Here is a 16,849-nt window from a genome sequence, read left to right as displayed (position 1 = left end):
GGTTTTGATACTTTGCCGTTGGTTTGTCATTGGAAGCCTCAGAATGTGTATTATGTATTTCTTCGATTCTGAGAAAAAGAGAATGCTATTAAACCCCAAGCCAGCAGGTGGCGGTAAATATGTAACACTTGCATTACTATGACATCCTGACCGAAAAAAACAGGAAAAAGATAACGGCGTATTATCGCGACTGAAAACTGCAACACCAACGCTCGTCCTCTGCTGCTGTCATTCTTCCACACAAATAGACAACCATAAACCGAGGAATAAGGCTTTTATAAGCCTTGGAATTCTCCTCAAGTTCTGATTCAATAGCTGGGATGCATAATTTCCCTCTAAATTTTAGCTTGTTTAATGGCAGGTATTGGAAATTTCACAGTAAAAAGGAAGATATATTTATTAGACATAGAAGTGAATTAAGCAACCGGCGAAGATTATTTACGCGGTCGTAAGAATCTGCAAGGGAGGCTTATTTTTATTTATTTTATTTTTTTTACATTTGAAGGTAATAGAGAGCCGTTTGTTCTCGAAATTGAGAGATTTTTAAAGGGGCTTCTGTAGGAGACATCGAGGTTAGGGGTTATTCGGTTATAACCCAATATTGGCTAGTTGTTTATTATTTATACTTTTCTGTTTGTGCCGTTTATTCTCCAAACTAAAGTGCTAAACATTGTTTTGGTTTGCTGTAACGGCAGAATAACTGGCCGATGGTTGTTTATCAAAGAGACTGACATCTAGTGCCGGTAAAGAGTCATTATAGTTCTGTCAATATATACATAATAAAGTTGAATAAACCATGAAGCTCCTGGAAAACTCAAGTTTTGAGGCCATAAATAGTCTGCTCACAATTGAAACGGGAGACTGTAAGATAATTGGACGGTAAGTGCTCAATGCTTGTTTTCATAAGTTAAAATGAAGACAGCATCCTTTGAAAAACACATTTTCATATCTGAACACTATCAGATCCCATAAAGAGTAAAGAACATGTCATTCACACTGTTCTGGTGTTATTTGCAGTTTTTTTCCTCAATGTGACTACTGGCACTGTTGTGATGTTTCTCTAGTATTGAGAGCTACTCCTGTAAGATGGCAGGTGATGACAAGCAAATGTTTAAGCAGTTTTGTCAGGAAGGGCAGCCGCACGTGCTGGAGGCTCTGTCTCCTCCGCAGAGCTCAGGAATCAGCCCCAACAAGTAAGTCAAAGACTTTTCTTGAGGTACTGATAAGCATTTCACTGTCATCAACCCCCTCACATAAACACAGTACAAATATCTTCCAGCAGGTCATTGCACATTCACTGAAATATGTTTAATTTTCAGACTGAGTCAGAGTTTGGATGATGGGGAGGGTCCGCTCTCTGACAAGTGCAGCAGAAAGACGCTCTTTTACCTGATCGCCACTCTCAATGAATCCTTCCGGCCGGATTACGACTTCAGTCGCACCAAAGGCCACGATTTCAGCAAGGAGCCCAGTGTTAATTGGGTAATTTTTACATAAAATGGTTACAATTTTTTAAACAACATATGCACTAATTTAACACAGTGTTAACTAGAAATTGACAGTAAAAATGTAAATAAATTATGCTTATTCTTATTATTAATAATAAGAATATCTGGGACCCTACAGAGGATAAGTGGTTTGGATGTGTTATTGCAATTATAATATTTATAAATAATACATTTATTTAATATTCCAATATAAATCTATTCGAACAGTTCATATTCTTCTTCTTAATAATAATAATAATAATACATGTGAACCTACAGAGGATAAGTGTTTTGGAGAGTGGATAGAAGAATAAATAATGATAATTGTGTTTGTGAAAATGTGGAGGGACATTATAAAGCTATTTAAAACTGTTATAAAACCAAGGTTTATTAAATGGTTCATGATTTCCACAGGTGTTTAATGCAGTGAACAGCAGTTTGTCTGCTGCTGTTGGTGAGGCCTACAGTCACCTACAGCCTCAGTTATGGGAGGCCCTAGACAAGGAGATCAGTCTTGCTGAATGTGACATATACAGGTAGATATTCTTCTTTCAAACCCATGTTCAGTCAGGTTTGCCTAGAATTTGCTGAATGCGTTTGATTTTGAATAGTGTTTGTTTGAATAATACAGCTGCACTAAATTTATTAAGCATGCTTTTAAAAAGTTCTGATTGCATTCTGTGACAGCTACAATCCAGACCTGGATTCAGACCCTTATGGGGAAGAAGGCAACCTGTGGTCCTTCAACTACTTCTTTTATAACAAAAGACTGAAGAGGATTGTGTTCTTTACATGCCGTTCTGTCAGGTGAGGATCTGTATGTCAGGGAGAAAGCAATTCAACATCAACATATAAAAAAGAAAAAACATAAGAAATCTTTTTAATGATAGAGATAATGACTTTATTATAGATTGCGTGTTATGTTATGTTTGGGTGGAAGAATACTTTTATTCAGCAAGGATGCATTAAATTGATCAAAAGTGACAGTAAAGATGTTTATAATGTACAAAAGATGTCTGTTTCAAGTAAATGCTGTTCTTTTGAACTTTCTCTTTATCAAAGAATCCTGAAAAAAACATATCATGGGTTCCATGAAAATACTGAGGAGCATTAATAATAAGAAGAAATGTTTCTTCGGCACCAAATCATCATATTAGGATGATTTTGAAGGATCATAATATTTTTACACTGTTATTTTATATTTTTGTGATATTTCATAGTATTATTTTTTTACTGTATTTTTGATCAAATAAATCCTGCCTAATTGAACATAACAGACTTCTTTAATGAGTGGTAGTCTATATATACAATATATTTTACACTATTATTATTAATATTATTATTATTATGAAATATCTTATAAAAAATCAGCAGGTCCAACTTGGAAAAAAAAGAAAAAAATTCAAGTGAGCTCTGACTTTTTGTATTTGTGGTCCTTTAGTCTTTTCATGGCTCCACGAGACTCTGGCATCGGCACTGAACTGGATCTGGAGTTGGATGAGGGCAGCTATGAGGAAGAGGAAGAGGGCAACATGGATGAAGAGAGGTGAGGAACTATGACTGCACCGTTATTAATTGTTAACACTTCTCCAGGAAGTACTGCATTGCTGCATTGCTTTATCGTCATTCAGATGTGACAGAAAAATGACTGCAAATAAATCATGTGGTTCCAGTGTATTTGCTAGTGGAGGGCCAACAGTCAGCCAGAAGTATCATTGCAGTGTAACTGCTTACAATTACTCTGATATTACTAGCCTGACAAGCAGTGGCTGGTGTCATTGAAGTCAGTGATGGATTGATAGCTCTTTCCACAGGTATGGTGCACTGTGTGCCTGATGAAGCCCTCGTCCCTGTCATCTGAAGCCAGCATCTCTTGCCTGCGTTTTAATGCCTGTTATCCTTTTCTGTTTCTTGTGTGTTCATTTTATATACTGTTGGTCATTTCTTAGAAATGGAGAGGTGTTGTAATCCAGAGATGTTCAAGTGCTATTCATTGCACTTTAACATTTTCCTTTACTTTTCTGCGTACTTTCCATTGCATTATTTTAATTTTCCTCTGTGGTAATGTGTTGTGATATTTTTATGGTCATATTCTTATCTATATATTTTATTTTTTCATTTCCAAAGAGGTTATTTTTCGTTGTATCCGAGTGCAAGTTACCCAAACCTCATTTATGAATTCATGTTCATTATTTCCACTCGTTTTTATGGCTCCATGAACTTCACAGCAGTATTTCCACTAGGTGGCATCCTTCAACATCTTTGTCACCTGACCTTTTTGAGATGTCATAGTTAACATTTAAATTTAAGTTTCCATATTTGTTAGGCCTACACATGCTCATAACTCATATTTCTGTTATTATATCAGCATCACATTTTCCCAATTTTTTTTCTCTAATGATTATAATAGAAGTTAATAGATGAGTGTAATTTTGTTTTGTAGGACTTAATACATTTTCCTGCAACTTTCTTGCCTCAGGAAAAATGATATTTAAATAGATATCAGCGTAAACGTCACCTGGTAAATTTATTGGTGTCTTGACCTACAAGTCAACTTCCCTTTTTAGTTGCGCCCCCAATGCTAATAAAAATGTGAAAGGAAAACCACGATGGGTCTGTAAAGTTTAGTTTTTCTAAAGCTTTTATTTGTTGTTACTGTTTCTAATTTGGATTTTGTAACATTTGTGAGGCGTACTTCAGCTTTCTTCCATGAAGACCTGTTTGTGGTGACTTGTTTTCATTGTCTGACAACACATTTGACTAAAATTACTCTTTATATTCTTTGCTGATGTGTTTTTAGCTATAGATCTAACATGGTTCTGTGGAAGGATATTGATATCCATAAACTTTGATTGGGTGTCAGTGGCTGTTACTGAACTTTATTGTCCCATTTGACATCGTATAGCTTGATATTGAAAGAATTTGATCAGATTGAGTGCTGTTGCTTAGTCTTTCTACTATTCAGCAAGGTACACTTACTCATGATCTTACTCATGATGACCGCTATAGGTCATATTGTCCACTGTTATGTGTTGGAGGGCCTCTTGAAGATCTGGCCATATGTGAAGTCGCAATCTTACTTCATTTCTTTTCTGTTTTAGATTTGATTCTGACCTATCTATGTTTGTAATTTCGAGCACTTTTATGTATTACAGAGTTGTGCCAGTATAAGAAAAGGATATAAGCAGAGAAATGTAAGATCACTTTTGGTGTTAATTTCATAGATTATTTCTACAAATGTTTTTGGAGTAATAGTCCTACGAAAACAAGGATGAGCACCATTGGATGCAGATTTATGCATTAATGATACATTAACATTTCCTTCTTGGCAGCTTAACATATTTTTATGAATATCCTTTTAAAGAGCATATTTGTTATTTTCAAAATGCTGTGGCAAATAAATATCTACTGATTTAATGTGCACTGATTGTGATTTTTACTTCAGAAAAACCTTGCTGGGATTAATACGTACTGCTGTTGTGAGATTTTTGTGCTGAATGCGAATATTTTAATATTATTAAGCAGGTCACATCTGATAATGAATCATTAATAAGCAACAGAGTCTTGATTTTTCATTTTAATTGTATTGGCAACAACAAAATACTTGTTTGTAGGCACATCACCCCTTGAAACAACAACAAATGTAGTGTCCACTTCTCACTAGTAACAAAAAGATATCTACAAAAGGACAAGTACTTTAACGAACAAAGCATTGCATGCAGGCATCACAAACGATAACGTATGTAAAGCCTTTGTTTCACTCAACAGGCACACCTCTAAACCATTATATGGACGTTTCCTGTAGCGCATGATGTGCCCCACATCCCTTCAGGGGTAAACCTGCTCTGCAGCACAAATACATAGTTTAACAGACGGAAAGACATTTACAAAAGAGAATCGCAGAAAACACAGAATCCTTTTGAATTCTTAACATGAAAAGGAAATATGAGCACTTGTGCTGACCCGCTGCAGATACACACGCTTGGACTGGTGGGGGGGGGGAACTCAAATCTTTGGTACTTTAACAAGTCCAACAACAACATTGGCTGTTTTACTGGAAAAAAGGCACTTTAAATAGTCAAATCTGTATTTTCCACTGCAAAAATATGTAAACAGTACATAAAGGCACGAAGTGTGCATCAAGTATACCAGGAATTAAGTTAAAGGTTCTTTCATTTACACAACATGTGTGTACAATGGGAAATCCATGCACTGATTAGACAATACTGATGTTAAAATTGTGTGCAGCAGCCTCATGATATTCTTTCAGGACCGAAGCTGTGCCGTGAGCAAACGTCTGCTAGAAAAGCAGCATTTTTTGCCCTCCGAGTGTCATTTTCTTGGAGAGATAACCACAAATGGATATTTTAAGAGGTAAGAAACACAGTTACTTCTGCTTGTAAAGACTACACGGTCAGTCTCTTGCCGGTCCTGAACGCCTCACTGGGTAAAAAAACAGCACTGCTATTAGCCTGCTATAGTTTCTGGAATCTCTTCCATTTGATGCCCTTGAACTCTGCATACCTTATGAGACAATCTGTCTTTCTCCATAGAATCCAATCCCCTGATTGTGGGTAAACAGAATGAAGAAGGCTCATTAACAATCTCCATTATCATTTGGTTCAAAATCAGGCACCACCTGATCTGTCGAGTGTCTGGTGCTGGAGTGCTGGTTGAGGGATACGTTGTTGTTACAGTGGAGCCATGGGTGGAGGAGTATATCTCCAGCCTCGAGCCTCTCCGAGGGAGATTTCCTCAGCATGCAACACACCAGCGACTTAGCCCTGGGTGAAAGAGTCTCTGGGATGGTGAACGCACCCCTGCGAATTTTGCTGAACAGTGCTGTGGGTTCCACGTCCTGAAATGGATAACGTCCTACTAGCATGGTGTAGAAAACAACACCAAGGCTCCATACGTCGGCAGCCTTCCCTGAGTACGAGTGCCGTGAGTTTAAGATCTCCGGGCCGACATAGGCCGGGCAGCCATGTTTGTCCGTCAGCGAATCGTCATTCCCGTTAAGAAGACAGGAGTCCTCCAGGTTTTGCAAGACCAGCTTTGTTCTGAGGAAACAAAAGAACATCTATCAGCCACCTGATAGCTAGGTTCTACGTTTATGAATGGAACATATTTGCTAGATGAGCAAGATAAGGTAACACTTATGCAATTCATACAGGCTGTAATTAGTGTAAATATAACATTGTATGCACTTCCAAATTATTTTATTTTTTTTTAAGGAATGATCTACATAACACTTGAATATTTTTATTAGAATATTATATTTTAATATAGTTATATATTGTAACTACATTTTATATTAATCTATAATTATTTTACACATTATATAGTAGTTAATAGTTAATATAAAAAAAATTTATTTATTAACATCTGTATATTTCTCAATACTATATATTTAAATTTAACAGCAACTATAAAAAATAATTAAAAAATATATATATTTTTTAATAATCTTACAACAATATAATGTACAGTGTAAAAATGGATTTTAATTTTGAGGCTTAAATTATTAGTGCTTTTAAAAATAAACATCATGCATTAGATGACAACAAAGGTAATCGAAATTTTAAAAATAGGGGAAATTAGCATGCACAATTAATTTATTAATAAAAAAAACATCAACTTACATTTGCCGATAACTAAAAATCAAGTGCAGATTTGACTTGACTAACTAGTAATTAAAGAATAAAATTGAGTTACTGACCTCTGTGGATCGGTAAACACAAACTTGCGCAGTTTAAGGTCTCTTAAAATGACACCATTCTCGTGACAGTGCGCAACCGCAGCTGCCATCTGGCCGAACAGGCGCACTGCTTCATCCTCCTGCAGCCTCTTGCAGGTGCGCACGTACGAGTGCATGTCTCCATAGTTACGCTCAAAGAATATGTACAAGTTGTTCTCCCCGAGCACCACCTCTGAAATCTTGCAGATGTTACTGTGTGGAAGCAGACGCGTGTAGGGTGCTATGAACTCGTGATACTTCTTAATGGAAAACACCTGGTGGGAACATACCAAAACAAGATGATTAATGATCCTAAAGTTCCATAACTTTTATTAATAGAAGATATTTCAAATCCACTATTATGAAGCATCTATGCTCACCTTGCATGTGTACTCCTGTTCAGTGACCTGATGAACCGCTCTGAACGTCTGAGCTCCTTCTGTGGCTTCCAGCAGGATGTAGGGTCCGATACGCGAGACGTGGTGCTTCTCTGACCCCGGCTGCTCAAGGCTCTGGGACAGGGGGCGAAGACAGGGCGTGAGACCCGGGGAAGGAGGCTGGCTGAGCCTGCGGCGCTTGCATTTGAAGGTATCGGTGTTGTGAGAGTCCTCAAAGTCTACTCGCTTCAGTCGCAGTGGAGGTGTAGGAGTTGACAGGTCCATACTCATCTGTGACAAAAACAAGTCAGTGTAAGTTCATGGCCTTGTGACAGCATGACTTAACATACCATAAAGGCTGATTGGATGAAGAATGCACAGTCTATGCACAAAGGTAACAGGGAAAATTGATCAAATGAGTGCATATGATTATTGCCACACACGTAAACACTCAGTAACCGTGTGATAATCTCTCACACACTAACTAAACCAGAATGGGAGGTTCATTCATATTGTGTAATAAAAGGAGGTCATTTAAAACTGTTGAATGGCTATGTGATGAGCAGTGTTGCTAGATCCTACTGACTCAAGGTCCTCTCGAAATGCTGCTCGGCGCCTGTGAGTCATAGTGTTTAAGTTATTACACATTCAAGCGTACGTCATAGAATGACGTAGCCTAGTTTCTTCCACTTCACCGTTTTGAAACTAACTTTTTTTTCCTAATAAAAATATTAGTATTAATATTTTTCGTCACTGTTAAGAAGACATTTGCGTGTGTGAGGTTTCGGAACTTGACGCAGGGCTCGTCGGACTCGAACCTAAATCCCCAGAATGAGCGGTTTCCAGCATATGCGTAAACCGCTACGTCAACGTTCATAGTTAAATAAACAATTTAAGTAATATGCTCAAAATGCTCAATAGATGGATGTGAAACTGACAAAGTTCAAACAACAACAGGCGCTGCATCACTTTCCATGTAAAGTTTAACCACTAAAGTGTTTCTCAATAATCGTTTAAATGGGAAAGTTGGTCAATAATTGAACTAATCTTAAGGACTCTTGGTTGGAGATACTAAATGGTGATTTCTAGAGGTTAGTGTAACGCTTAAAGGTTTACAGGACTTACCTCGCTGCTTTAGACAAAGGACCCGCTCCTCTCCAAAACAGAACAATGAACTAAGTTGTGTCTACTTGTCAGAGAACATTTCCACCGGGGAAAAACACTAAATATTATGAAATGAACACTGGGAAATTGTCAGTCGTAGTTAAGTCTCGGCATAAGAGAGAAAATGTCGTCTCCAATGAATGCAGAATAAATATGAGTCAGTTTGAAAGGACGCGCGTGCCTTTTATACAGTAGCTGATTTGAAAAGTATCTCCGACTTCAATGTGTTTTGCATATATTATTGCACATTTAGCCTCTTTTCGTGTGTAATCTGTCTTTTTCTTTGTCCAGTAGATTGAGCAGATTGGTACTTGTGAATCTGGCGGCAACACCAAGAGATCTCCAGTTGTTGGCACGAATGTCTTTGTTCCTTAGTCCCGCTGAATGAACGAGTCCTGCATGGACAGCATTTCCTTGGAACTTGATTTTCACTGTTGGTAAAATGTCCTTTAGTGGTCGAATTAAGTCCGATCGTTCGCGTTGAGTATCGGACGAATAAAACTTGATAAGATGCTGTTAAACATACTTAACTGAAAGTTTTGCCATACGAAAAACAAGGAAATGTCCGAGGAAAGTTTAACTTATAGAGGTCCGAATTGGTGACAGCACAGAAATGAAAAAGTAGTCCTTTAGTTGGTCTTTTGTTGCTGCCGCAATAAAGGTCCCTTTGGTAATGAGATAACAAATCAGACGTGGCCCCTCAGCCTGGCCGTCCGACTGTAAAGTCTCACTTTGGCTGGGCACGTCTAATATGCTCGGTGTGTTACACCAGCCTGACTCGATGATGCTGTTCTTAGAAAGATTGCAACACCTTGGCTCCGCCCCTCGGGTCTGACGACATCTAGTACAGAGCTTCGCAATAGTACGCACTACTGTTGAAGTTTGCAAGGAGTGGATTGCAAACACAAAGCGTGGCGTTTAATGGAAATGTTAATCCAGTTTTACACAGTAAACACCGCTGAATTGACCACAGTACTTTGACAGTTTCCAAAGCAGCGAATATTTAGTGCACAATGTAGTTCGCTTTCAACATAGCATACTATTCTTGTTATATTTAACGGCGAGGGAAAATAACGCAGGAAAGAAAGCGATGTGATAGATCGTGTAAATGTACATGAAAGCGTGCGAAAACCGTTCTATATGTGTTGCTATATATAGGTTAGGTTTGTTCTTTTTGCCGTTGTGAACATTAATGCCCCACCCCTGTGTATGACTCAATACCAATGTTGGTGTTGCGCATCAAGTGTTTGTCAGGGTGACATGCAGGTAGCTGACAGATACAGAACAAAATACAAACCCACAGAAAAAAAATATATATGTATCGTTTCTCCAAAATTGAAATAATATTAAAAGTAGAGCTTGTTTTTCAGAATACGAACCCATAGAAAAGAAATAGGCCTATGTATCGTTTCTCCTAAATATAGTCATATTAAATGGAGAGCTTGTTTCTCATTCCTCAGGTATCCTCTCAACAATGCCTCAAACTGTGTTCAGATTTGCAGAGATGCCAAAAGTCAGACATTTCAATATGAATTCAAACATTTTTCATCAAATTCTACCATATTTTATGGTATATAAGTTTTACCACTAACTGTTGGTCAACAATTAGGCCTATTTTTAGTCAAGCTTTTAAATAATTGAAATATAACTTCAGTGAAACTCATTTAAACCTCATTGAGGTAAATTTCCTTGTTCAGTGAGCTAATTATATTCTATTACAAATCTTAACCTAATTCCATTTTAAGTTTTGCATCTGCATTTTGTGTTATTTGATTTCAGTCTGTATTATTGCTGGTGTTCTGGTTAGTACACTGCATGTTTATCTCACAGATGACCTACAGTAAGCAGGTTGCAGTGACAAACCCTGTAACCTGAGGCAGGGTGCACCAGGCAGTCAGCAGGATGCCTCCACAACGCTCATGGTTTCAAGTTGAGTCAGAGGTTTCATACATGTGTGTGGGTGGAAAGAGGTTTCCTGGGCTGTTCCACCATCAGAGTTCTGAGTGGGAGACCAACAACTCCTTAAAATGGAAATGTTTCTGCTGCACGGTGTGTTTTATCGTTTAATCTTACACCTCGAGACACCAGACGCAAATGTTCAAAATGCGCTAAATAGATGGATGGATATTCAGGGGATTTCTTTTAATTTAATCCTTTGGTTTAAAGTCATGACATTTTAATATATCACCATCGGAAAGTTAAAAGTGTAGCACAGTTTCTCTGCGTGTTGACAGAGAGGGAATTGTTAGGATGAATATGACTCTATTTCCAAGAAATCTCCTTCCTGTCTGTGTCTACACAGATGTCACCAATTCTGGATTGAGATATATTGTCACCATGGGAACAAGCAATGTCCTCACAAAGGCTTTGTCTCATCTTGATGGACACTAATGGTGGTTTACCGCCATGGAAGCGCTGGTACAAAGTGATCAGGAAGTCATGAATATCCTCCCTCCAGTTTCCAACAGCTAATGACAGCCTTTGAACAAAAAGGGCACATTTGTTCTCACTTTTGATGAAAGACATGCTGACCTATTTGTATTGGTCCTGCATCAGTTTTTCTAACACGCAGACACAAATACACTCAGCCACAGACACGTTGCTGAATTAGCCTAGTTTATGAAAAGGGGCAGCCTGTATATCAATGTCTAATTGGATTAGCTGTGTGATTGAGTGAGTTATGCTATAAGCTCACAGATGTCTCTCTAGAGGACGTACTCCACCACTTCCGCAACTAACTGGCTAATCTTGTTAGTAGAAATGCTATTAGCATAACATAAACACTTAAAAGAGACTATTTGAACTTCACTTTGGGGTTAAAATTTTAATTAAAAAAATTAACCCAACGGTTGGGTTAGTCCATATTTGACCCAAAGTTGGGTTGAAACAACCCAGTATTTTTAGAGTGTGTAACTGTCTCTTTATAGGAAGGTAAGAGCAGACACGAAGATCAATTTTATACTGAATAATTTTAACATTTTGATTTCAGTGAAACTAGAAAAAAGATCAACCCTGGCACATTTGAAAAATGCCTGTGGAGACAGTTGTGCAAAATTATATGTTGCTTCTCAAACGCTTCGCAATTTTAAAGTGAAATCTCCAGTAAGTGCTGCTAAAAGCAAGCTGAGTTTTATCCAAAACAGACGAATGTGAATTTGGAAACGTTTATTATGTTGGTTGTTGTATGTATCACAACAGTTTGGAAATTAAATGTTCATTAAGTGGCGCTAAAAGCACATTCAGTGTTATTGAATACAGACAAAGTGAATTTTGCAACATTTTATTACATTGGTTGTTGTACAAATCACGTCAGAAAAAATGTCCTGTGAGTGGCGATAAAAGGTTAATGATTTATCAAGTTTGAAAATAATGTACCACCTATACACTAAACTTTACCCTAAAAATGCTTGATAATGTTAACAAAAGCAAACGTGAGATAAAAGTGCATTTGATGATGCAACAATGCTATTTTAGCCTGCTTATGATTCTTTAAGCTGTTTTATCGCTGTTTTATCGACTTGTTTTTACAGTAGCCTAGTTGAGTGCTCTCTATGACAAGTGTACCAGGTGAGCTACCGAGCAAGCTTACTAAGTCAGAAAAACCATTCATATGCAGCTGGTTATGTAACACAAACTGTATTCGTTTCTTTTAGTTGAAATCATAACATATTTTGCAAGGAACCATGCAAATACAAGTCTTTATTAATTGCTAAATTTGTGTGAAAGAGTTTTTTAAAAGTATGTAGAGACACATTTTGCCAGTGAGCCAAGGCTGAAAAAGATACTATAGTCAAGACTAGCATATGCTGAAATGTAAACATGAAACTCACCCCTGAAGTAATCACTAACAATACACTCTAAAAAATGCTGGGGTGTTTCAACCCAACTTTGGGCCAAATATGGACTAACCCAGCTGTTGGGTTACATTTTTTAATTACATTTTTAACCCAAAAGTTGGGTTAGTCCATATTTGACCCAAAGTTGGGTTGAAACAACCCAGCATTTTTTAGAGTGTAGATACAGACTAAGAGAGTGGTTTTGGGAGAGTATGAGTGGGTGATTCTCATTTTACTTCTCACCAAAACCAAAATACTCTCCCATCAGCAAACCAATTATACTGTACATCACAGAGCAGCAAGTGCTTAGAAGAGTATTGGGCAACTTGGACTAGAACAGGCTCAGAAATCAGCCTACTACTAAAAGGCCATGTCTGAAGATAGCGTCACTCTGTTGCAAGTTCTTTTAATTAAACTATCACGTGCAGTTTAAAGAGTGATAGAAAGACAGCAGTCAGCATGTTATTTCCTTTTTTAAGCCTCACTCTGGATCATCCGCAGTGTTTTTGAAAGATTGTGAAAGTCTGAATTCCTCAGCTGTGAGCGGTCTCTCTGATAAACAAGTTACTCAGAGCTCTTAATGGCACATCAAATGGCTTTGTGCTCCTGTTTTGGGTTTTTCAAATGTCTTAAAGTGCCTTTGTGGGGAAAAAAAACAAACAAACTGCAGTTATAATATCAACTCCAAGGGTGGAGTCATTTGATTCTTTTGCTTTGTGTATTCAGGGATGCTCTTTATTCTGCTTAAGTTTCCACTGCGGTCCTCTGTAAACAGACCTCTACCCTATCTTTCTAGATCACAAATGTAAAGTGGCAAGTCTTTTCATTCCAGCAGTTAAGCATTCTCTGTGTAGTTGGGCCCATCAGCCCTATCTGATTTCAAAGCTTAAATGTGTATTGTGTGTGTGTATTGACTTTACTGACCTCTTAATGGGTCATTAATGGATTCACAAAAGGATGAAAGAGATTATTTTCTAAATATGGCTATAACTTTTTCTTTCTTTTCTTGCTTTTTTAATCAACAGTCATCTCATTGACACAATAAGATAATATAGTTATAACTTACATTTTGGTTGTGTTTGAAATAATTCTTGACAAGGATCTAATTGAAGCATGTAGATTTGTATACACGGAGTGTAATTAGCATAATGAGCTGAATTGTAACATTTTAAGTGAATATATATTATATATATTATATTATATGTTTGTTTATTTTTGTTAGTTATTAATTTATAAAAATAGATATATACATAAGACATTTTTACTGGCATGTCCTCTCAGACTGGAACTGGATTCATTGTGAAACATCAAGACAGTGCTGACTGAAATGAACAATGCTCACAAGTTTATTACTAATGACCTCTTGAATGTTTATATTGCTTGTTCCGTCCAGCCGTCTGTTGACTATAACCACCAGGTCTGGCTGCTCTGGAGGATTTTGTCCTTTTAAGCCTTTGGTCTCTTAATCACTAAGCTATTTTGGCAACAGCTGTTCTGAGACCTGAATAAATTGAATACTTCCGTCTGGGCTGGGCTTTGTGTCTCTCTCTCTCATGTAACACCCCCATTTACCCCCCTTCTCTCTCTCTCTCTCTCTCTCACTCTCGACCACTCTCGACCACTTGCTGCTGAGCATTAAGGATACAGTCCTGGCTTGTAATCTTGGGGCGTCATTGTTTTAAGCGGGCACCAGTGGCGGTATAAATAAATAAATTTGAGGGTGTGCCTGCAGTTTGAGTGATCACGGCACTTCAGCTTGTAACCCAAGCTTGCTGACACAGTGATAGATCAAACTCTTAAGTTTCGGATCTAAAAATAGGTGTACACAGTCTGTAAGGCTGCTGGAAGTAGTGTTGCTGTCGTACCCTCCAGGCTAATGGTAGATTGCATGATGTACACGGATAAACATTTGAATATGCAACATGATTAAAAATATCACTATGGAGACGCATGCACACACCTGTTTATGTTCTCTCTGGATGATTGTAGGATTTCTTCCTTAGCAGAGCACATCAGATCTTTGTTATATCTTGTTTTAAAGAAATCTCTCTTGCCTAAGAAGTAGTGAATTCAAAACTTGCATGAATGATTTTTTTGCGCTGTTAGACTTATAACTCATGCTAAATACAAGTGATAAGCAGTTTCTCTGTATGTATCGCCTGTGCTAAATGTAAAGGGCCCTGTGTTGTTTATTAGGTTTCTGTGACTTTCTTCACTTATGTGTACCAAAGAGAGTTTCTTAGAAAATAGAGCTGGTACCATTTGCACAGTAATCTTGTGAGTGGGTAGAAACTGGTGTTCAGCATGTGGTGGGTGTATGTGTGTGAGGGAAACAACCATAATTTATTTTCAATCAGCCTTGTCTGTTATCTCTTTTCTGTTAGTTAGTTGCACTTTGCAAGTGTCATCCAACTTAAAGGACACTCATTTGAACAAAGACAATAAACAATTTCAATTTCAAAGGACACTAAACACCATAAAAGATTTATGTAACGTTGCATTCATTGTGAATTTCAAATATAGGCCTATAAGTATTATGATTATGAAGCTGTTTTCAGTGGAACTGCTGAACTTGCAAACAGTCTGAGGTTGTGTTATAATTTGCTGAGTCACTGAGGTAGATTGTGGTTTTAAACAGCTGAATTACTGCACTAAACCAATAAACAAGAAGGAACTGAATGCTTGCTATAAGACACTATATGCTTGTTTCACACTTGGCATCTAACTTTAATAAAATTAAGACTGTAACCATGTCTTGAACATTAATTGAAATATTTTATTAAATAATGTATTGTTAAACAATTTGAAATTATTCAATAATTAAATTAATTAAATAACAAAGTACTTTTAATGGATTTAATGGAATAAAAAAGAAAGAAGAACTGTAAAAGAATAAGATTTATTTTGTAAAATAATCAATTCGAACTGTTTGCAAATAATGTTTTTGTTTTAAAATAAGACTACTTTCACTCTTATTTGTATGCCTAATATGTCAAATGCAAAATGGCAAAATGTTTCGTCTTGTCCCATTCGGTTATGAATTACATAAATGATTGCTATATTTTCCATTTAAAGGGGATATCGGATGCCCATTTTCCACAAGTTGGTATGATTCTTTAGTGTCTTCATGAATTGTTTGTAACGTACTTTGGTTAAAATTTCTCAGTGGTCGTGTAAAACAACACCCTATTTACCTTGTCAAAAATAGCTCTGTTCACAGTGACCCGTTTTGGTGCATGTCTCTTTAACCTGTTAGCGTTCCACTGTACTGCTCGTGGCACACTGCGTGTTTTTGAGGGTTAACTTTGTGACATACAACAACTCAAAAAAAAAACAAAAAAACATGCTAAACATGTCAAATATCTTTGGAAAGCTGAGATTCTTGTGATTCGAATGATGCAAATTTTAAGATACAATGAACACAGCAGGTACAATCAGTGTCTTTGTCAGACCGCCAACAAGGCTCCATGCTGTGATCCCATAGTGTTTTCCAGCAAATGGCTCCCAGCTATAGTCATCTGCAGGCATCTGTTTACTAAAAAAATGTAGGCGGAATGTTGTTGTTTTTTCCTTTTTCAGTGTGTTCAAAGTTCTATTACTCAATACCAGTAAGACTTACAGTAATTCTGAGGTTTGTTCTGTTTAGGAACAAACCTCAGAGGGTCACCTTTCAAAAGTGACCAAAGCCATGCATTTACTCCAGATGGGTTAAGAACAGCATAAAGTCATGGCCAATTTTGGCAGTGACATAAAGTTTGCTGCTTCAGTATTTGTAGATTATTTTTCCACGTTTCTATGGTGTACTGAAAAACAATGATAAGCATATAAGTTTTAAAGCAGATGCTCTCACACCAACCTGCTGCCATTCCTGAGCAAGCTCTGCACTGCTGGTGACACGATTCCGAAGCTGACTCCTCAGGAGGAGACGGTCCTGGTATTTGCTGGACAAGGGACGTCCTGAAGACTTCTTCACTGCAGTCGAACCTCTCTCCTTGAAGTTCTTGATGATTCGACTTCTTCACTCCAGTCGAACCTCTCTCCTTGAAGTTCACGATGATTCGGTAAATGGTTCTTTTAGGTGCAATATTCTTTGTAGCAATTTCCTTGCATGTGAGACCATTTTGATGCAAAGCGATGATGGCTGCATGTGTGTATAACCATTGCTAACAAGAACACAATGATTGGATGCGCTTCTTCCCTCCTTTTATAGCAATCAGTCTGCTCTTACAATCTAATTAGTATGATAGT

The 16,849-nt window shown here is 37.4% G+C and overlaps 2 protein-coding genes across 2 annotated transcripts; one reads left to right on the top strand and one right to left on the bottom strand.

The window, feature by feature from the left end:
• Positions 1-174: 174 nt before the first annotated feature.
• maf1a (MAF1 homolog, negative regulator of RNA polymerase III a) lies at positions 175-5,524 on the top strand. The gene is made up of 7 exons (XM_016482417.1): positions 175-879; positions 1,065-1,193; positions 1,320-1,482; positions 1,902-2,023; positions 2,175-2,294; positions 2,929-3,033; positions 3,302-5,524. The coding sequence occupies exons 1-7, from the start codon at positions 797-799 to the stop codon at positions 3,321-3,323; spliced, it is 744 nt and encodes a 247-aa protein (XP_016337903.1). The 5' UTR covers positions 175-796; the 3' UTR covers positions 3,324-5,524.
• On the bottom strand, positions 5,052-9,537 carry LOC107685717 (tribbles homolog 2-like). Its single transcript, XM_016482416.1, has 4 exons — positions 8,727-9,537; positions 7,605-7,892; positions 7,207-7,499; positions 5,052-6,547 (listed from the first exon to the last, which is right to left on the bottom strand). Exons 2-4 carry the CDS (start codon positions 7,890-7,892, stop codon positions 6,085-6,087), a joined length of 1,044 nt encoding a protein of 347 aa, XP_016337902.1. The 5' UTR covers positions 8,727-9,537; the 3' UTR covers positions 5,052-6,084.
• Positions 9,538-16,849: the final 7,312 nt, after the last annotated feature.

Source organism: Sinocyclocheilus anshuiensis, unplaced genomic scaffold, assembly GCF_001515605.1.
Source record: "Sinocyclocheilus anshuiensis isolate Anshui unplaced genomic scaffold, SAMN03320099.WGS_v1.1 scaffold257, whole genome shotgun sequence".
In the NCBI taxonomy this organism is placed as follows: Eukaryota; Metazoa; Chordata; class Actinopteri; order Cypriniformes; family Cyprinidae; genus Sinocyclocheilus; species Sinocyclocheilus anshuiensis.
This window is presented reverse-complemented; position numbering and strand designations above follow the sequence as displayed.